The 20,743-nt window shown below is 43.3% G+C and overlaps 2 protein-coding genes and 1 long non-coding RNA gene across 4 annotated transcripts in view; 2 read left to right on the top strand and 1 right to left on the bottom strand.

Annotated features, from left to right (window-relative positions):
* Positions 1-786: 786 nt before the first annotated feature.
* On the bottom strand, positions 787-10,955 carry LOC113149806. Its single transcript, XR_003297592.1, has 3 exons — positions 10,827-10,955; positions 6,394-6,530; positions 787-2,456 (listed from the first exon to the last, which is right to left on the bottom strand). It is a non-coding gene; the product is annotated as an uncharacterized LOC113149806 (long non-coding RNA).
* Positions 10,956-12,480: 1,525 nt separating this feature from the next.
* Positions 12,481-18,962, top strand: txlnba (taxilin beta a). 2 transcript variants are annotated; one of them, XM_026342092.2, is made up of 11 exons: positions 12,481-12,614; positions 14,073-14,289; positions 14,393-14,465; positions 14,574-14,659; positions 14,857-15,027; positions 15,230-15,424; positions 15,580-15,699; positions 15,979-16,053; positions 17,107-17,199; positions 17,431-17,526; positions 17,673-18,962. In XM_026342092.2, exons 2-11 carry the CDS (start codon positions 14,083-14,085, stop codon positions 18,756-18,758), a joined length of 2,202 nt encoding a protein of 733 aa, XP_026197877.1. In that variant the 5' UTR covers positions 12,481-12,614; positions 14,073-14,082; the 3' UTR covers positions 18,759-18,962. The 2 variants fall into 2 exon arrangements, with proteins under 2 accessions (XP_026197877.1, XP_026197876.1); XM_026342091.2 differs by lacking the exon at positions 15,979-16,053 and adding an exon at positions 15,857-15,931.
* Positions 18,963-19,594: 632 nt separating this feature from the next.
* The window catches only part of LOC113149657 (solute carrier family 35 member D3), a 3,030-nt gene continuing 1,881 nt past the window's right edge, over positions 19,595-20,743 (top strand). The window contains exon 1 of the mRNA XM_026341873.1: positions 19,595-19,604. Within this exon, the coding sequence (XP_026197658.1) occupies positions 19,595-19,604 (10 nt within the window). The remainder of the gene's footprint in view (positions 19,605-20,743) is intronic.

The following is a 20,743-nucleotide window of genomic DNA, read 5'->3' as shown; positions in this document are numbered from 1 at the left end:
TTTAAGGTTTAGTTTAGTTTTGTCTCTTCATGTTGGACTTTTTTAGTTCTTAACTAAGATGCTATTGTTTCTCTAACATTAACCTTTAGTTAGAAATAACAGATCACATCAAGTCAAATGTGACATTTTTCTATAGGTTCAACATTTCAATAAAACATCTCTTCAAATAGATAAAAAAGTATTTATTTAAGACCAACCGTCTCTTTCCCCACATCTTTTCTAACCAGCGTCTGGCCCGACCGTCCTGTCTGGACAAGCAAATGTTATTTAGAGGTGCAAGAGAAGAATGCAGGAGAATTTCTAAAAGAGGTTTTCATTTGACAGAGAACTCAAAAGAATCAGGAATTTGTATGTAGAGCATCCGTTCCTCTGAGTTGTAACAACACTTTGGGATCATTAAAGTATCAAACTGTCTATTTTAGAAGAGAACGTACCGACTACACGAGCCCTCGGGCCTTTTAGCTAAAAGCTAAGACATGACTTACTGTGACTCCCTAAAACTTCTACTTGCTTTTATTCCTGACAGGTCAAATTACTGAAATTACCTGTTTTTCCAAAACTGGCTGCAGCGATACAAAACAGGAACGAGCCAAGTTTCCTGCTTGAAGACACTTGAAGGCTTGTCATGTTTTAAGAAGTACTCGAATGTGAAGAACCTGATACCAGATAGTAAAACCAAGGTCTCCAACGATGCTTTCATGGTTCCATTTGTTATTATATTTATTATACATTTAAAATTTTAAGAAAAGACATTTAACAAACAGAATGGAGGTTAATGGACAAACTCACAATGTCTAAAGGTCGTTTGATGGCTGAGACTTGATTTTAAAGTCTGGGTAGAATCAGACTGAACCAAGGCTGCTGCCTAATCAACGTGTTTTTATTATAATAAACACTGATGCACAGAACAACAAGGCTTCGACAGAGAAGAGGTGCATGATGTCAGCAAGAGAGAGAGAAACGCAACACTTAACCGTCCGAAGGGAAAAGACTGATTAGAAAAGGTCTGACTAACAAAATCAAACAAAGTGACTCCAGCTGCTGCAGCAGGAGGCAGACGGAGGCTCCCAGCTGGAAGTCGTGCAGTCGACTGAGAGGACAAACAACACTTAACATAGCTGCTGCGAAACATTCATGACTTCACCTCCAAATATGCTCATCTGTCACTTCTTTCTTTAATCAAAAAGTGAACAAGGCGTTAGGAAGCGCACAGTGGAGGCTGAGTTTATTTCAGTGATAGAAAACGTCACATTTAATGAATTGAAACTATTAATAAGAAACAAAGAACCAATCAGGATTGAGAACAATAGACAACCTGTTGGAAGCACACACTGAACTCTCCTACTTTAAACAGATCAAATTATAATTTTCTTCTGTTTTATCCATTCGTTGAATGATGTTATCAGTGACTATCGTAGCAATTAGCACTAACGTTGTGCAGCAGGAAATGAATGAAAGACGGTATCAGCAGAGTGTCCAGAGTCTGATGAGAGAGGAGCCGGAGACTTCAGCTTCACACTGACCAGACTCATTATTTCTATTTTCATTCTTATTTCAAATCATTGTTTTAAAAAATGTGTGTAACTGTTGTTGGGATGTGATTTTCAGATCCTGTATCAGAGTGGATACTGAATGTGTCAGGTCCTGGATCAGTCAGTTCATTTTCCTCTTTAGTGGGATGTGAAGGCATCACGAGGTTAATTCAGCTGCAGAAGTCCAACTTCTCAACTCTCAACTTCTCAGCACTGGTGCTGTAGAACGTGGACTCCACCAGCACTAGCTGGGTCTGGGACTGTGGACTCTTGCATTGTGAGAGCTCTGAAGGATTCTGCTTCACATCAAACAGCAGTTACGTATTTAAGATATTTCACGATGTGATGTCAGGACACACTTCAGTCAACAACTGTTCTTCTTTGTCTCTACAGTGACATTTACCCTGTTAGAGGAGGTCCGATGGTTTCTCGGTGTCTGCTGCTGGTCAGCGTTCAGCACAGTGCTCATGTTGGCAGCCTGCAGGGGGTGGATTGAGAAAAGTACTAATTCCTCCGAGCCAGTCCGTCACTGCCTGACTGGAAGCTGCACGTGTTTGGCTCTCGTTTTCCCCCTCTGTCCTCGGCTTTTGGCCTCTTTTCATCACTTTACATTTCAGCTGAACTACAGAGGCAGTGGATTCCCTGTGAATGAGAATATGAATGAGTCACTATTCTGGATTTTGACTGAAATTAGTTTCAGCCCTAACACTGTTCTGACTCCCGACCACTCCTTAGATGGTCTATATGATCTGTCCAGCTCCCTCCAGTTTGTTTCTCTGCAGCTCTCCGTCTCCATCTTCCCATTTTATTTATTAAATAAAGCTTCCAGTTTGCCTCCATCTTTTATTCATGCAGCAGAACTTGTAGTCATCCTGAGCCATGTCAGCTGGCCTGCTGCCCTCAACCTCCAGCAGCAAACACGACCTTATGAAGAAAAAGTCAAAAATTGACAAAAGTTGGAGACAGTCAGGACGAGTTGGGAAGAGAAGAACACCGAACAGTGAGAACGGTGTGAACACTTCAGTGATAACGATGAAATAATATTTAAAAATCTCCACATGACAAAAGTTAAAACATGCAAATATAAAATAAAAGTCAAAACACTGAAGTAGAATTAAAAACACAACCAGCACCATCAGTGCACAGATGGAAAACACCTAAAAGAAGAAATAAACACTTCAATCCATATATATCCACATTTCTTTTAATGTGCTGTTAGTGGGAACGTTCCATGCCACCATTCATTCATCAACAGCAATCGACTGGAAGGGACAGCTAAATAATGTAGCTGCACCCTGGGTATTCAGGTCAGTCTCACTGAACTGCTCCAAACACGTCCAGTTTGTGCAGATCCATTTTTAGCTGGGTCAGGCGGGTCAGGCCTCGAGTCTCTAGTGGGTGAATAAAACCAGGACCAGGAAGTGGAAGTTAAGAAAAGTTCCCTTCTTTGTCTGTTGTTGTCTCTTTGCACACTGCTTGAATTCTGAGACCTTCTACTTTCAGTTAATTTGTCAAATTTCAGGCATAAAACAGATTTAATGATTTAAAAAAAAAAGAAAAAACACATGGTGCCTCCTCAGGAACCAAGACCTGAGTTAAGGTCTTAGCTGACGATGCTGAAGAAGTCATACAGAACATTTACGGCACTTAACCGTTAAAACGCCTCTGGTTTGAGTCTGGTTGCATGACGTTCCCTCTTTCTCTCTCTCCACTGTAAAACTATTCAATAAAGGCTAAAAACGATCTTAAAAAGATGATCTGTGTCTGCTGGGTGTGTACACAGGCAACGGTTTACACATACTTTCATGTTCTTGTTGACATTTCAGTCCCTCGGAGCTGCCAGAGCAGCTTTACACTTCTAGTTGTTGTACTTTACCAGGGATTCAGCCCCCAGCTCCATGTTCTTACTGTGCAAATCATAATGCACGGCACTGATATTAAAAAGCTGCCACTTCTGATCCCCTATGACAGAAAGATTTCCCAGAGATGGAGAACTTTTAATGGCTGAACACGTTCGTTCCCTGAATAGGAGAGAGCGAGAGACAATGAGTGGAGGGCTGGGGGACGGGGTGCTCGGGGCCTGGTGTTTGTCTGAATTACAAGTCAGACCTGAATGATTAGATGTGATTGTGTTTAATTAAAAAGCTGCATTTGTCTGTCAGGCTGCTGCGTTTTGGCCTGTTGCTCTATTGTTTATGCCAAATCTGAAAACCCCCAGACAATAGAATACACAGGGAGCACTCACACATTTTAATAAAGTCTGTCAGTCAGTCTCCACCTGCAGTGCGACACTCAAACGTCCCCTCATTCGGGGCCTTTCACACCCCGATTATTTGGTGAGTGTTCCTTTCATCAAACTGAGACGACACGATGAATACAAATACGCAGCAGATCCGAACGCATCCAAAGATTTTCCAAACTTCTGCTCATCCTCTTATTGTAGAGGTTCACTCAGGTGTGGTCACTACATGGAGCCGCTACAGCCAAAGGAGGTCACTGCTGAGCCATCAGATCCTCATAGAAATACATTTATATATAAAAGCACACAGCAGAAACCTACAGGAAGAACAGACTGGCCACATCCTGGTGTACAAAGCCTGTTGAGATTTACCTAACGAGGCTCGAAGCTGCAGTTGTTGCATGAAGGTCTGAATACGTCTGTAACAGAAACTCCAGAGGTCTCAATGAGAGTAGATCAGTCAATATTATATATAATATTAATCTCCGAGGACGAGCTGTAAAGTATTCCAGCAGCTGATCCTCCCTCCTTCACAAAAGTCAGAGCTCCCAATCAGCTGGATGCTCATCAATCCCCTCAGTATCTACTGTCTGCAAATCAAGCACGAGCTCATTTAGGAAGTGCAGATAATCAATAACAGGCTAAAGTACTAGTACCCAGCTGATTGTGTTGGTTTACAGGGGGGCAGCAGTCGACAGGACAGTTAACGTTTGTCAAGAGATGACGGCTTATTATTTATTCAAGACTTCAGCTTAGTGGAAAAAATACAGTCGTGGTGAGAGAGTGGAACAAAAGAGGAGCGAGGAGGAAATGAGTGAGTTACGGTCTCGACCCACAGTTTGTATTAACGGTGCAGAGAAAGGCACCGGTCCCTCAGGGACCTGAGTCTCTCTTTGTCTTATCTCAGAAGAAAAAAGACGCCACAGGCGAGGAGGAGCCGACCTTTAGACGACCCCCCGTCACCTTTCTCCTCCCATGAACAGAGTTTCCGTCTTTGTGAATGACGTTATACACAGTCTGATGATAATGAGCCACGGTGCTGTTATTGGCAAATAAATAAGTGAATGAAGACGATGAAAGGATGAAGAGGATTTACATGAGCATACAGATGATTCACTGTCATCAAACGCATCTGAAGGGAATCCAGGTTAGTCAGCAGCCAATCACAGACAGACGTTAGCATCTTTACAAAGACAGAATAAAGACGATGTACACCTGACAGCAGAGGTAACAAATACCTGAAGATACCGTTCTATCAGGGGAATAAATAAACCACATTCATTTATAACAGCAAACATTTATCAGTGTCAACAGCCAACGAGGAAACAACGCAGCCACTTCAAATCTGTGGTCTAAAGGATCCGAGTGCAGCATTTGGAAACAGCCTAATAGTGCACAGAAGGTCAATTAACATTTGAATCCCAGTGCTGCGTAGGAAGATCTGCATAATTAACAGAGCCATCAGCAGGATTTAGCAGCTCCGGGTTTGGGCCTCGTCCACCAGTGACACTCTGCTGTTCATTTTATTCCTGATGATACTCTTCATTTTTAATACTGTTCTTAAGAAGCTGCTCGTGCACAGTCTGACTTGTTGGATCCTCGGATCAACACTTGATCCGTGGACTGGAACCATCTGATTCTGGTTCCCATGTATTTATCATATGTGAATCATTGAGGTCACTGAGGTCTCTGGTGGATTGTTGGTCTGTGACCGTGTCGTGTGTCATCAGAGCCACATGTGACCCACGTTGTTTGTTCCACTCTGACTTGTTCATCCTCCTTTAATCCACACGTGACCTTTGTTTTTAATTGTGGTCGTTTGGCTCCGTTCTTTCCATTTGATTTGATGACATGTGGTAATGAGCTGTGTCCTACAGGAAACATACAGGCTGATGTTCATCTATCCAATAATTAACAGATCGAGGTTGTTAGTGGTTCAATTCTTTGTGCAGTCGACATGTAGCACCAGACAGTAACTGTTCCAGGTGGACTGACGCCCCACTCTTATTCTGACGCCGTCTGCGCTCGTGTTTCAGGACAAAGTGTCAACGTTAAAGTGCTGCTTTATTTAAGTAAAGTCGGGAGAGTTATGGAGGAACATCCAAACTACTTTTCTTTGATTGCTTCTGCAAACGGCTCCTTAATCAAAGCACTGAATGGGTCGAATGGTATTACTGCTGATTAAATGGCCCTGGCTCAGCGCTCCAGAAGACGGCATGTCCTCAATCTCTGGTGTCATTTTCTGTCCATGTCTCCGTACCACCATCTTTGCTCATGTGCACAAATTCATATACACATTTCTTTGCTTTTCATTTTAGTCTCTCTCTCCACGTCTCTGTTCATTCACTCTGTGTAATTTCAGGTTTTGCTAAAGAAGTAATGAGGACAATGACATTCAGTAACACTGACTATGAACGTTCTACAGTACTGATCTATCGCATCTGTGCTGTGGGCAACGGTTAATTATTCTTAAGGGGAAGTGAAATTCACTCTGCAGTAGACTTTCTTTTTTTAAAACAGTGAGACTAACACAGTTAAGATGTTTCAACTGTTATGCTGCAAAAATATTATGTAAGGATTTAGTCTGATTCAAGTGAAAATAGAAACTCATTTCATTCTTACCTTCAGTTATAGATTTCTTATAGGTTCATTTTGAGCCCGTTATCAACACCGTCTCCAGCTGCAGCCATGGCTGTGATGCAGCCTTGAAGTCACCACATGCTGTATTCCACATGTCTGGTTAATTTAACATCAACTTCCTTAGGAAACAGAAGCAGAATAGGTTTATTTATTAAGCCCTTATTGCTCCTTGAGATGCTCTTATTTTGACATCTTATGCAACATGAGGTTTGCTAAGGACATGTCTAACCCCCAGTGGCTGCTACCAAGGTGCTGAGTATATAGACATTTTGTCCACACATGTAAAATATCCTGAACAAAGCCCCTGCACTGAAACACGTGGTATAAATAAGAAGACTCTTCAGTTTGTCGAACCAGTGTCGCCTCTTTATCTCGTTATAATTTGCGACAGTACAGTTCTTCTATAACCAGGATCTACAAACAGAAACTGCTAAAAGCTGATTTAGACGCGTCAATTTGTCAAAACGCTCCAGATATAACGTTCAGAATCAGTTGTTTCCTTTTGGTTTTGTCACTGAAGCAGCTTTAGGCTTTATTAAGCACAACACTGTAAGATAATGAGACTTTAGGATGAAGGTGGACAGAGGCGATGACACATAAATATGACAATTTATTCTTGCAAGGACACAGTCGCTATGCCAACCCACAAACAGACCAGAATGCACAGAGGAAGAAAAAACTGGAGGTCAGAACAAAAGCAGCTTTGTTTTCTGCAGGTTTGTCTGATGAATCACATCCTTGGACGGACTAGAGGACAGTTTATGGCATTGGACAGAGAATATTCAGGTTTGGATCAGTGTAGTCAGTTGTATCTAATGCAGCTTTTCAGTGTAGAGTATGATTTCTATTATTATCTACTAGTTTCTAATTGGAGTTTATTTTTATTATCTGTCACATTTTCTATGTTTTATTTTTATTCTGCTCGTCTTTCTCCAGCTTCTCTGACTGTTTCCTCCTCTTTATCTTTACTACGAGGTCGCTCACATTCTGCTGCGCTGCAGTACATTTCATAATCAAATGTCTGCACTGCCTCACTTAAGCGAACCGACCCATTCAGATTCCAAACATGTACACAGGACACACACAGACCAAATCGCTGCAAACCGATTATTAGTCTCTGTGAGAACAATTGAGATAAACAAATAGGAAAGTGAAGTCATACAGAGAGACGACGGGGGGGGGGAATAAAATAAGAGGGCAGAAATATTAAAGATAGTGAGACAGATAATAAAAACGATGGAGAGTGACTGATAGATATTCAGGGAAAGCAGAAATCCATTAAACAGAACAGAAAGAAAAAGAGAAGGCAGAGCTGCGGAGATTCAAGAAACACGAGACAAAACACGAACAGCCTGTTCATCTGTGCTGAAGACCAAACGATGGAAGACGAGCTTTTTAAATGCTATTTTTAAATCCTTACTACATGTCACACTACGAAAGGTTTGTTGCAGGAGTTGGAAGAATGTGTTTAAATTCTAAACTTCATGTTGTAAATTGATCATATTCAGTCTGTTTCTCTCTGTAAATGAAGTTGTTTGGAGTTTAAGGGTCCAGAGTTTCATACCTGTGAAGAGCTCCTGTCTGACACTAAATTAAGTTCTGGAACTTTGTTCACAGAGTAATTGCTTTGACATCCTGTCCTGTTATTTCCATCTGGGAAATAAGCAGAAAGGGAAGAACCTTAACATAAACTGCCAGGCGCTGACTGCACACGAGGGAGTAGAGCAAACAGCATCTCGTCCCGTTTCCTCCTGAGAAACAGCTTCAGACTGAATCAACTGAAGCACAAATGATGTTTCAGTGGGATTCGGGAGAAAATCCTGTTGATGTTTGTGATGATTTGAAGTCATTTAACCTGAGACAGTGAGAGTTAAGTCATGTGGCAGCACGTCTCATAATCTAATGAATGTACATTGACTGTCGAATTAGTTACTGCCTCTGTTTTTAATGTGATGGATTCAGACTCTGAAACAGCCTCAGAGGACCCAGTGTGCTGGCTGCTACTGTACACACACGTAGTACGTAAACTACAGTATGTGCTCTGGGCCTCTGCAGCCGATCCACATTGTCCTTTTCTAACAGCACTGTTTGCAGTTTTCTGGTTTTTGGTCATGAAACAGGATCTTCACTTCACCAGAGTCACGAACATCAGCAGACACAATATTTCTAAGCTGATTATAAACTAGATTTGAAGACCACGTACACACTACCGTGCTATTAGGCTGATGAAAGTCCGATTGAATTGTTTTTAAGACAAATCTGTTCAAACCAGGCTGAATTAACTCAGAGTAAACGTCCGTGTGGATCACACCACTGCACCACTGTGTGGCTGCTTGGTGCCAATAAAACCATTATGTTCTCCTGCAATCTGACATCAGCTAACCGTCTCTCCCTAGACCAGATCCTAGATCACATTCAAAGAGATTTAAAGACATTTTGTGCTGTTATTTCTGGTGCACGTGCTGGACGTAGTGATATATAATCTCTGTCTATCTCGTCTATCCTTTTAAGATTTCTGTGGGCTCTCTCTGCCTCTAGCACAGCAAGAGAAAAAGATCTGTGTATGAGCACAGCACCAGTCATATTTAGATCACTGACTAACTGTGAGGGCAGAGAGTCCGAGGGCTGCAACCTGGTCAGAACTTTAATTTTGCATAGACAGAAGAGCCCAGAGTCATGTTTTAGCTCTGCAGTGAGCTGAATGAAAGAAACCGAGCTACAGAGGTTTGACAAGGTGAAGAGGGACGTCTGTGTCTGCAGCTCTGTTTAGAGAAAGGCAGAAATTTGACATAAAACAGATGCACAGAGAAATATTTAAGAAGAATACACAAACACAAAAAGGAAGGAGTCAAAGGAGGGATGACGGAGACACAAAGAATAAATGGTGACAGAGACAAATGTGGTCTGAATTAAAGTGTGTGGGTTTTTATCTGAGGTCAACAGAACTGCTGCATCACCTCAGCATTCGTCTGTTTAGTTTTAAAGCTCAAAGTGAAAAAGTCTGAAAGGATTTTTCACCACAGCTCGTCACAGAAAAAGAAACACAGTCTGTGTTATCAAAGAGCCTCAGCTGTGGAGTGTACATTATGCTCCATCATACGCCCCATGGATGAAAAGCAAGATAATAGAAGATGAGGAGAAGCAGGAAGAGGAGGAGGTTTGTGCCAGCAGACTAGTAAAAGGAGACGGAGACAGACCGAGATGTTCGGACATAAAAGATGCAAAGAAAGAGCAGAGATGGAAAGATACAGACGGTTCGAGACAAACTGGAACAAGAACATAACAGAGGGGTGAGAGAGGAAAGAAGGAAGAAGGAAAACAGGAAGTGGGGATAAAGGACAAAAAAGAGAGTGATGTGTAGAGAAAAACGAAACCAGAGACACCAGAGAGATAAAACACAGCACAAACATGTTTCCAGCATCAGGGGACTTTTATTTTAAGAAGAGCAACATGCAACTCTTGAACCACGGCTTCCTGCTGAGGGCTTTTATTTTGAAACTCTGAGGGCTTAGGTAAGAAGCTGACAAGAGATTTTCACTGAGACCAGATCAGAGCGTGCTCACTCAGAAAGCCCGTCAGTGTGGAGCTGATGGGCTGAACGGGCCTTCAGCAGGTTTCCTCTAAGTCGGAGCAACTGCCTCAAAGTACCAACAGCTGTTTACTGTAAATACTGGTTTGTGGAGAATCGCTGACCTCAGATCAGGCGGATCAGAACACGCCAACTGTGGCAGGTTCAAACACATGGCAGCAGTGTTAAAGACTCGTCCATGACTGTTCTGCTGCCTCACAGATCATAACAACACATCAGGAAACACGACAAGCTGATCAGCACATATATTTAAACCAGTTCGAGCACAAATAGCCACACAAACACCTCCAGCTGCTCCAGGAGTCCAGCAGGTTCGATTAAAGGCAGCGTGAGTGTGAATGAGAGGCGACAGTGTGTCTGAGATATTCACATAGATGAAGCTAATTGAAAGACGAGTGTGTGTGTGTGTGTGTGTGTGTGTGTGTGTGTGTGACGGAGCGAGGAGGAGAAAGAGTGTGTGTTCTGTTAAAGGTGAGATGGAACAAAGAAAGAAATGAATGAGTGACAAACAGATGAGCTGAGAGTGAGAGAAACACTGAATGTGGATCTCACACACACACACACACACACACACACATTAAGATTATGAGTCAGTCAGAGAAGCAGAACCACAGCTCACTGCTGCCACCTGCTGGTCCACAACAGGAGCCAGCAGGTAAAGAGAAGGTGACGCATCACACCTGAGACCACAGAGCAGCACATCCTGCTCACTGCAGGGATAGAAACATGATCCAGAATCAGCTCCTGTGTGTCTGTGTTGTCCGTTGACAGGTCGTGTACAGTAGTCAGACTGTTTGAATAGAAAATAGAAGAACACGTGACTTACTCAGAGTCCAGGTCACAGGCCGGAACCACATAGACAGAGTGAAGTCCAAGAGCCAGAAGAATAATCCACAAAGTCTGGTTCAGAAACGAAGACAAGACAACAGAGATAAGAACCGTGGAACTAACTGTGGCTGCTGTTTCTACCAACAGGGAACGAGTCGAAATGGATCCAGGTGTGGAGCACAGTCATGTGACCAGGAAGAGTGGATCAGGTAGATCAGGACAGGAGGGGCCAGTGAGCAGGTGAGCCAGAGAAAAGCAGGGTGATGGGAGGAATGACTGGACACAGAGGAGAACTGGACCTTCAGGGACCTCGATTAGTGGTTTAAGAAGTTGGACTGAGACAATAAAAAAGAAAGTGTCTTTTATTTTACCTGCCTGAGGCTGATTGAGATGATGATCAGAATTCATCGTGTCAAATGGTTCTGTGAGAACCAACAGAGGTCCCAAACGGGTCCTCATTCATTTCTAGAAGCAGGTAACATAGTTCCTGTGAGTCCTCTGTGCAGCTGTGAACATCTTATCCACACATTTTCCATCATTCTGTGATTGGTTCTCCTTTCAATCTACAACAAACCTATTAACAACACAAAAAGTCAGACATAAACCTGAACAGTGTTCGAGCACCGACTATTTTCCGCATTCAAGGTGAATCACATGAACTATTTATGTTCATTTAACTCAAATTAACCACAGAGGGTCTGTAGGAGTGACAGTGAGGCAGCAGGTAGTGAACATCCAGGTGAGCAGGATGTTCCTGTTCCCCCACAGCTGAGTGCTCGTGTGTTTACTGAGCGGTGAAACATTAGCATACTGATTGACTCTAATCGGAAAACACTGGAACCTTGTAGCTGGCGATTTAAATAACCTGAAGGGTGTCGCAGTCATTTCATCCGTAAAATCCCATTAAGCACACAGAAAATTGGAAACACGGGAGCAGAGCAACTCCTCATCTGCTTCTTGCAAACTGTTCATGGCTCTGAAATAATTAAAAGTTCAGGTATCTGCAGGTCACGGGTCATAACGCTGATACACACACACGTTGTCCAGGGGATGGAGAGGAGGTGGGATTCGCTGTCTCCTCGTGCCGTTGGCCTCCAGGTGAGTGGATTTCACTCCACGACCTGCGAGTCAGAACCAAACTTCTTAATGTTTTCTGGTTTTATTACAGTTTGATTAACTAGGACTAACACACACACACACACACATATACACACACACACACACACACACACACACACATATACACACACACACACACACACACACACACACATATACACACACACACACACACACACACACACACACACACACACACATATACACACACACACACACACTACTTGATGGTGTAAAGTAGAAGACCAGCAGTCTGCATCCAATCATCTGCTTCCCGACAACTTTGCCTGAAGCATCAGCAGAAATGACACAAACTGTTCTTGAGGAGGTCGACAGGTCGCGTCCTGCTGCTCTTCCTGTTTGTGGAGTGAATTGTGTTTTTATTAACAGGTGTGTGTTTCTGAACTGTCTGTTTTCCTCTCCACTGTCGTCTAACACAACTGAACCACAGACATAAGACATAAGAATAGATGAGCTGAATATTTCCACAGCAGTAAACTGGCTTTAAGTTCGAACACACACGTGAACTGTGAGTGTGAGCTGAGCCTGTCGGGTTATTTTGGGGGTCAGCTGTTGTTTGTCATGTCAGCAGGACCCTCCTCCGGTCTCCGTCCTCTGCTTCGCTCCGTCTCTGCTTCACCTCTTCTCCTTCACTCCACTGATCCTGGTAAGCTTGAGTCTCATTATTCACGAATCTTTATCACTTTATTTAGTGAAGTATTGGAACAAGTGTCAGCTTCTACTGCTTTAATCTTTCTTCTTTCAGGCGTCTATGGTTTATTTTTTATTATTATTATTTCTTTTTATTTCTTTTCTTGGCACTTAAATCTGTTGGTTTCATGCTCTAACACACATAGTGTGTTTCACTCTGGACCGGTACTTTAAGCTTCCATAATGGCCGCCATGATGAGACATGTTGCTTTGTCACTGTGAAATGCTGAAGTGAGGACTTTTACAGTGACTTGGCAAAACCTTTAAAGTCCTCAGACGGACCGAGACTGAGGATCAGAATGTTTAACAAAGTCTTTAGGTCTTTGATTTTATTACTGGTGTTCTCGAGCCTCCACGAGCTCCAGTTTGATTCTTCAGATTCAGGTTTAATGATGGCGGCGTCTTTGTGCTGTGAGCTGAACCTCACTTCATTTTAGACTAATTTAACAAACAGGATGAGTTGACGAGTTGTTTTTCTTGATTTGACCTCTGAGTGGTGGAGTCAGTCCTCTGTGTGTTTGTACATTATAAAATATAATATCATGACATGACTTTATATATTTACAGTGGGAACCGTTTTCTCTCTTAAACAGTAAGAAACAACAACCTTACAGCGTTTTACCAGCTGCCTGGAAAGTTACAGGTAAAATAGTGCAGCTGTGGCATTTTTCCAGTTTTACTGCATCAGTCCTGCAACATGAACTTATCATGAAGCTTCTTATCTCCATTGTTTTGTGCACCGTCAGACGAGCCGTTCGCTCTGATGTGGTCAACAGATTGAAATTCAGGCTGGAGGGATTTTGATTGGTTGACTGATGATGTGGGTGGAGCGTAAGTTTTCTATGGGGGGATCATAACAGAGGGTGTTAAAGTCTTAAACAGCTGTTCAAGACTTTAAATCAAGGTTTGTATTTTTTAAATGACTAGAAACTCTGCTCCACACTGGGTCAGCGGAGCCTGACTGAACACTCTTGGAGAGATGGGAATGTGTCGGGGGCAGAGTGGGGGTTGGCCGGCTCAGACAGCTAATTTTAACTTAGCCAGATACAATAACGGTGGCAGCTGGTCAGTTGCGACAGAGCTGTGAGGACAAACAGCCACTGGACGTGTCACAGGACACACACTAGCTGGTTGAAGTCATATGAAGAGGCCTCGACAGCTACATGTGAACTGTATCTCAGCCTGCTGCTGGTGCAGCTGCTCTCATTGTGTGTGTGAATGTAAAAAGCACCAAACAGCTGTGGTCTGTCGTTTTCTACCTATATATTTATCAGGCTGAACATAAAGATGTGAAGAAAATGTGGAATCATCCAACAGATAATTCTGTGCAAACACAGATGTTTGATTTTGATGTGTAGTAGAACGTAGAACCTCACGTTTTGTGTTCTTCACTCTAAATGTTTCTTATTCCCAGAACACTGAGGATGGAGACGTCGGTGAAAGCAGCAAAGGTGTCAGTCCCCCCCCAGCCTGACGGCGTGTCCCCGGACACAGAGAGCACCGAGGGGGAGGTGGTGGCTGCCGCTTGTGGCTCCTCCTCCGACTTCCTCGACCCCATGGAGGAGTTCAGCAGTCGACTGGAGGACATCATCAGCTCCCACGGCTCTGCGGCCACGCTCCTGGACACACAGGTGGGTCAGCGCACGTGAACACACACAAAAGAACTCTTTACACAACCTGAAATGTGGGAAAACACGTGCAAACAAGGTTTTGTATTGTTTCTGAATGGGTCAGGCTGTGGGGGGGGCAGAGGTGGAAAAGATGAAGGAGGAGGAAAAGGATGACAGCACAGTTACCATGGAGACAGGTGAGCCAGCAAAATGCTAGAAGAGTGATGCTACAAAAAACTTTCTACCTTTATGGTTAAAGGACATTTAGTAAAACAAGCATTCAATGAGATCCTCCCTCCCCACAGAGGTCTCTCTCATCATGCAGAGTCTGAACAACAGGTCCTCCCCGGAGGAGAAACTGGAGGATCTGGTCAGGAAACATGCTGAACTGGTGAGAATCAGTCTGACTTATCAGTGATGCTGATACTTTCTACTTACTAGAACAATCTACACACAGTTTGCACTTTTCTTCCTCAGCATCTCACCATCCGTCTGCGTGTCTTTGTGTCTTTGCATGTTTGTGTCTTTGTGTCTTTGCATGTTTGTGTCTTTGTGTCTTTGCGTGTTTGTGTCTTTGCGTGTTTGCAGGCAGCCTTGAGGCGCATTGATGAGAAGAAGCTGGCTGTTGTGCAGCAGAGGGTGTCCGTCCTGCTGGAGGAGCGGCAGCAGCTGCAGGCTGAGTATCGCAGCAGCGTCACAGCTCGCAGCAAACTGGAGACTCTGTGCAGAGAGCTGCAGGGACACTACAGGATACTGACGGTATGTAGGGAGAGCTGGGGGTAGTTACTGCACGTACTACAATAAAAAAGTTAATTTATTAACAGGACACTAAAATACTTGAAGTATAATTACTAATATCAGAAATACTGACCAACAGCTTCCTCATAGCAAATGTTGTGAGAGGCAGAACATGTTAATTTAGCAGAAGACAAAGCTGAAGCTTTATTATAACTCCTGGCAGGAGGAGACGCTTCAGCGCTGTAGGGAGGACGAAGAGAAGAGGACAGAGATCACCAGTCACTTCCAGAAGATGCTGACAGAGATCCAGGCTCAGATCGAGCAGCACAGCGCCAGAAACGACAAACTGTGCCATGAAAACACCAACCTGACGGATAAACTGGAGAGTCTCATGAACCAGTGCGAGCAGAGGGAGGTGGTAAGAGGACGGACAACATATTAATCCTCTAACAATGAACTGATGTTAGGTTTCCACTTATCTTCTGGAAGAAGGTAGCAGATAGATTCATTCATGTATTCGATCAATGCATTTCTATCTTGGCTTGAATTGAAGACGCTCCTCTCTCTCTGCAGAGTTTGGAGAAGATCAACCGACACCGTGACCTGCAGCACAAACTGACTGAAGCCAAACTGCAGCAGGCTAATGCTCTGCTGGCCGAGGCCGAGGAGAAACACAAGCGAGAGAAGGAATATGTGAGTGTTACGTTCAGTGACAGCTGCAGGATGTCACCCACAGTCAAGTTTTGTTCATTGAGGAGTTTTCTCCTAAAACTGGAAAACTAGAAGTTCAACATCATCATTAACACATTAGTTTTCCTTGATTGACTGTGTATTGTCTCTGTCGCCGTAGTTGCTTAGGGAGACTATTGACAAAACAAAGAAATGCTTCGCTATGAAGGAGCAGGAGCTGGACATGAAGAAGAAGGTAAAGAAACGTCTGTAATGTGTCTCTGTCTGTTCTCTTCTAACCAGTTACTGGTTCAGGCTGCTGAGTGGAAACTGCAGGCTCAGACACTCAGAGAGCAGGCGACTGTCATGCAGGCACAGGTGAATATTCACTGACAAAACTAACATGCTGACCAGGAGGACAGGTAGCACACACCTGGTAGCAGCAGGGCGAGATTTAAGAAGTACTCACCACAGGCTGGCACCTGTCGACGAGACAAGAGGACATTTTTAATCATGTGAACCTAACAACCTAACGAGTCTTTAAAACTGTCTCCATACTCCAGGAATACCTCAGATACTCAGTAGTTTGCTCCTCAGTGAGCTTCTCATGTCACACCTATGGAAAGATGGTCCTACTGCACGGGGGGAAGTAACTGTTAATATTTCATGACTGAAGGTAACAATGCTCAGGTAAAAAAGACAAAGGACCACAAACAGATGAAAAACAACTATAACAAAGCAAAATGACGACACATGGACCAGAAGGAGACGTTGGTCTTTCTGTCTGGTCACAGGCGCATGAAGAGTTTCACGTGTGTCCAAATGTAGTTTATTCCACTGAGGTTGAATTCAATTTTTATCAGCTTCACTTTTAATGTCGAGAGACTCAAATGAACTTTAGTTGGTCTCCCTCATTTGTAATACTGAACATGAAATCATGAAAGTATGAATGACAAATGACCCCTGGCAACGAGCGTGGTTCATTATTAATGACTCTTGCAATTTGTAATTCATCATTTAAAAGTCGTGTCCAAGATTTAGAAAAAAGAAATCATGTTGGATTCTTTAAATGTCCAGTTACGGTGATGTCTTTTTGTTTTTGTCTTTTATTGGACAATGAGGCTTTCAGTTAAAGGGCACATTAAATTACAAATACATCAGAGTATTACATCGTTTACTTTGGCAATATAACATCCAGAAGGACTGAATTCAGGTCTTTGCAGTGATTTTATGACCTTGATCAGCTTCAAGTTTCAGTATTTAAAACTTCCTGTTGCCACATAATTGTGAGTTAAACTAAACCTGAGTCTATTCAGCAGCAGCTACTTAGCAGTAGAATGAGTTCATTCAAAAACAGACAATAACTGTATGCTTTAACATTTCCAGCTGATTATCTCCGTCTGACCGTCTCTTCTTTCCATCTGTCCACAGCTGACTCTCTACGCACAAAAGTTTGATGAGTTTCAAGAAACACTGGCCAAAAGCAACGAAATCTACGTCCGCTTCAAAACTGAGATGGAGAATGTAGGTGATCATTTCTACAGCACATGTGCTGTTAAATAGCTGCTGATCCAACCAGTTAGTCTCTACATGAATCCCCTGTGAAACATCTTTTATACATCTTGTAAAGAGCACGTGGTTCATTGTTGAACCTGTTTTATTAACTGTGATGAGAAATGAGACCAAACCCATCCTATAATCTTCTTCTCATTTTGAACCGTTCTAGTTCTGACAGCAGGTTTATTTTCTTCTCAGATGTCGGACAAGATGAAGAAACTGGAGAAAGAGTCAAATCTGTGGAGGATAAGGTTTGAGAACTGCAACAAGGCTCTGACTGACATGATCGAAGAGGTGTGTTGATGACGTTTTCTTTCTGCTGAACCCAGCTGGGCGTCTCTCGTTAACAATCAGAACCTCTAATGCACGATAGGCTGCTGAGTTTTCACAGGCTCAACATTTCTCACTGTGTTCTCTTCTCTTTCTAACCCATCATCCAGAGAACCGAGAAGAGCAAAGAGTACGACTTGTTTGTCCTCAAGATTCAGAAGCTGGAGAAGCTGTGTCGCGCTTTACAGGACGAGAGGAAAGTCCTCTATGACAAGATCAAGGAAGTCCGCCAAGCTAACTCCGACCTCCCAGCAAAGATCTTTGGCAGCTCTAAGCTCAAAGAGGACTCTGAGAGTGCTGACAAATCTGAGCTTCTGACTCCTGCGGAGATCCAGGAGCTCCAGGCCGAGGACCTGGTTCTGACAGAGGACATGGCTCGTCTGAGGGAGCAGCAGGCCAAGCTCCGGGAGTTTGCAGACTCCTTTTTTGCCCCTGTTGCTGACAATGAGCAAGAAGACAATAATGATATAGACCCAGAAGAGGACTTAGTGGCTTCTGCGTTTGTCCAGTTCAAGTCCAAACCTCAAGTCAAACAGGAGCCGGTTTCAGTCCCTGAGGAGCAGGTTGTAGAGGTAAAACTAGACGTAGCAGAAATAGATCTCCCACAGTCTGATAAAGCCAAGGAGCTCCAGAATCCAGCTGTGTCAACACCTGAGGAGAAGACCCCTGAAACAATAGCAACAGACTCAGAACCAGAAGCTGTGAAAGTTCAACCACAAGTCGACGTCCAAGAGGATCAACAAGTGGAACCTGATGAAGAAATCCTGCAGCAGCAGAAATCAACAACTGAGGCTGAGAAAGTTAGTCCCAGCCCCCCGACAGACCTCAAACCAGAAGCAGTAAAAGTGCAAGCACAGATTGAGAACAAAGAGGTGCAACAAGTCCAACCTGCTGAGGAGATCCAGGAGCAGCAACTTGCTGAACAGCAACCAGCAACTGAGAGTGAGAAGGTGAATCCACAAACAGCCAAACAACCAGAAGCTGCAGAGTTGAAGATTGAGGAGGAGACTGAGGTCAAATCAGTGGCACCAGTGGAAGATGAGAAGGTCCAACAGCAGCCGACTGAACCAGTGCAGGCAGCAGCAGAACCAGCAACCTCATCAGAGTCAACTCCACCATCTGAAACGACAGGCGAGTCGTCCACGAAGCAGGCGCCAAAGAAGAAGAAGAAGAAGGGCGGCAAGAACGCCAGCTAAAGTTCAGGGTGTGTGTGTGTGTGTGTGTGTGGTTACTGGGGTTTAGTGTGTCCGAGTCCTTTGTAAAGGTTTTGTAACGTGTTTGTTCCAACTGGAGGTCGTTATCTTCTCAACAGACAAAGAAACCGACTGTGTTTTACAGTTTGATCTGACTGAGAAAGGCCTGAAATTGCAGCATCTAATAAACCAAACTCAGAAAACGCGTCCGTTTCTGTTTAACGCTCAGATATTTAAGAAGAAACAGCTGGGCCTCACTTTAAACTGGATTATTTGATCATTTACATGAAAAATGAGGTTTTCTACATTTCAGTTCACACATTTACACAGGAAGGAGTGTTAAACTATGAACTGGGCTGTGGATCAGTTGGTGGAGAAGGTTGTCCACCAGTAAATTCATATCTTTTTCCAAATTGTACTAGAATAGCATTAATTAATACCACACAGGGAGACAGTCTGGTCATAAAATGTTTACATATAGAAGATAAAAGAGCAGCTCTCAACCATCCGACCGTCCTCCCTCTGCCTCAGTGTGATTGTCACAAACAGGGACATGATGTTGAATGATCAAATCCACCACCACCCTCTGAGAGGCTGCAGTACAGCGAACGTTACACTAGATAGAGCTGTTCTCCACCAAAGCAGATGGAGACATGGAGTTCCTGGGTGTTTATCCCTCTGTGTTAATCTGTTCATCTCTGTTCAGGTGGGACTGAAGAAAACGTTCACAGTGAAACATCTTAAAGAAATTCAAGCAACCACATAACAAAACAGTTCACTGTGACCTGACCGAGCGTCTCCACACTGATCACTGAGCTGTTCAGCGCTGGAGCCACTAGATGGAGACAAGTGAGTTTTAAATGAAGGTGGTCTTCATCTGAACTTCCACATTTCTGTTTATTTAGTGTGCGACACTAAATCTGAGCAACGTTTAAACTGCCCACATGTTACTGATCTTTAGTTTATTCACAGAAAACCAAATCCACTGATTAGTACATTAGTTATTAGCTGTTCATTCTGTTCCACTGGTAGAATTCATTTAGGCTCTGAGTTCAGTTTGGAGCAATAGTGACAAAATGAGGAGAATAACACTAAATAATTAAATCTAATTAAACATAGGGTCTAGAAATGAGCATCCTAAGATCAATAGTCCATAGACTATATTTATGCCCTCCATGTCTTACACCTTTTCCATCACTGGGTGGTTTTCGCTGCTGAATTTTATTCAAGATCAACCAAGAGTTTGACAGCGTTAAAAAAAAAAGGGAACCAGTGGAGAAGAGAGGTACAAAGGATTTTAAAATATAAGATAAGAGCAGAATAGAGAGAAGGATGAGGCAGAGGAGAGGACTGAGATACGGGTGAGGAGGGATTTGATACACAGCTGAATAAAGGATTTTCTGAAGACTTTCAACCTTGTGTCAGAAGATAAAAGTTCACTTAATGAGCGTCTGTGCAACTCTGGAAGATCTGTTGTCTACTACATGAAGGATAATTTGGATCTTTCATTAATTAACGAGTAATTCGTTTCTGGTTAGCGTGGTTCCACCATGGGGGCGGTTGTACATGTCTCGTTGTTAGGAGCCCACCATCAAGCAGCTACTTCAACTTTGGATTTATAATCAATTTAATCTCCAGTGCAGAACACTGTAAAAAAGTGAAGGGGGGAGGAGGCGGCAGCACGGTCAAGAACAAGTGAACACCACATCAATGACAGGCAGACAAAGGTGTGGGGGGGCATAAAGATAAGAAACACAAAACGCTGCAGACAATCATCTAGAAACACACTACTGACAAAGGCTGGAGACACAAAGCCTGAGAAACAGACAGACAGGTATATGAAGCTGCAGGTGAGTCAGTGGGTGGGGAATCATCAGATGTCAGGACAGGTGTGAACCATAAAGCCCCCCCCCTCACATTCCTGTAACTGCAGCTTATTCCAAGTCAATTCTTCAGTTCATTGAGGTGGACTACAGGTCAATTTCACA

Source organism: Anabas testudineus, chromosome 24 (assembly GCF_900324465.2).
Source record: "Anabas testudineus chromosome 24, fAnaTes1.2, whole genome shotgun sequence".
NCBI classification, from domain to species: Eukaryota; Metazoa; Chordata; class Actinopteri; order Anabantiformes; family Anabantidae; genus Anabas; species Anabas testudineus.
Note: the sequence above shows the minus strand (reverse complement) of the source record. Positions and strands in the feature narration are given on the sequence as shown.

What these genes read in the sequence shown, in the direction of transcription:
- txlnba (XM_026342092.2), top strand. Translation starts at nt 14,083, where the DNA reads ATGGAGACGTCGGTGAAAGCAGCAAAGGTGTCAGTCCCCCCCCAGCCT. An exon ending in TCAGGAAACATGCTGAACTG is followed by an intron (nt 14,660 to 14,856) that starts GTGAGAATCAGT and finishes GCGTGTTTGCAG; the next exon opens with GCAGCCTTGAGGCGCATTGA. An exon ending in TCAAAACTGAGATGGAGAAT is followed by an intron (nt 17,200 to 17,430) that starts GTAGGTGATCAT and finishes TTTTCTTCTCAG; the next exon opens with ATGTCGGACAAGATGAAGAA.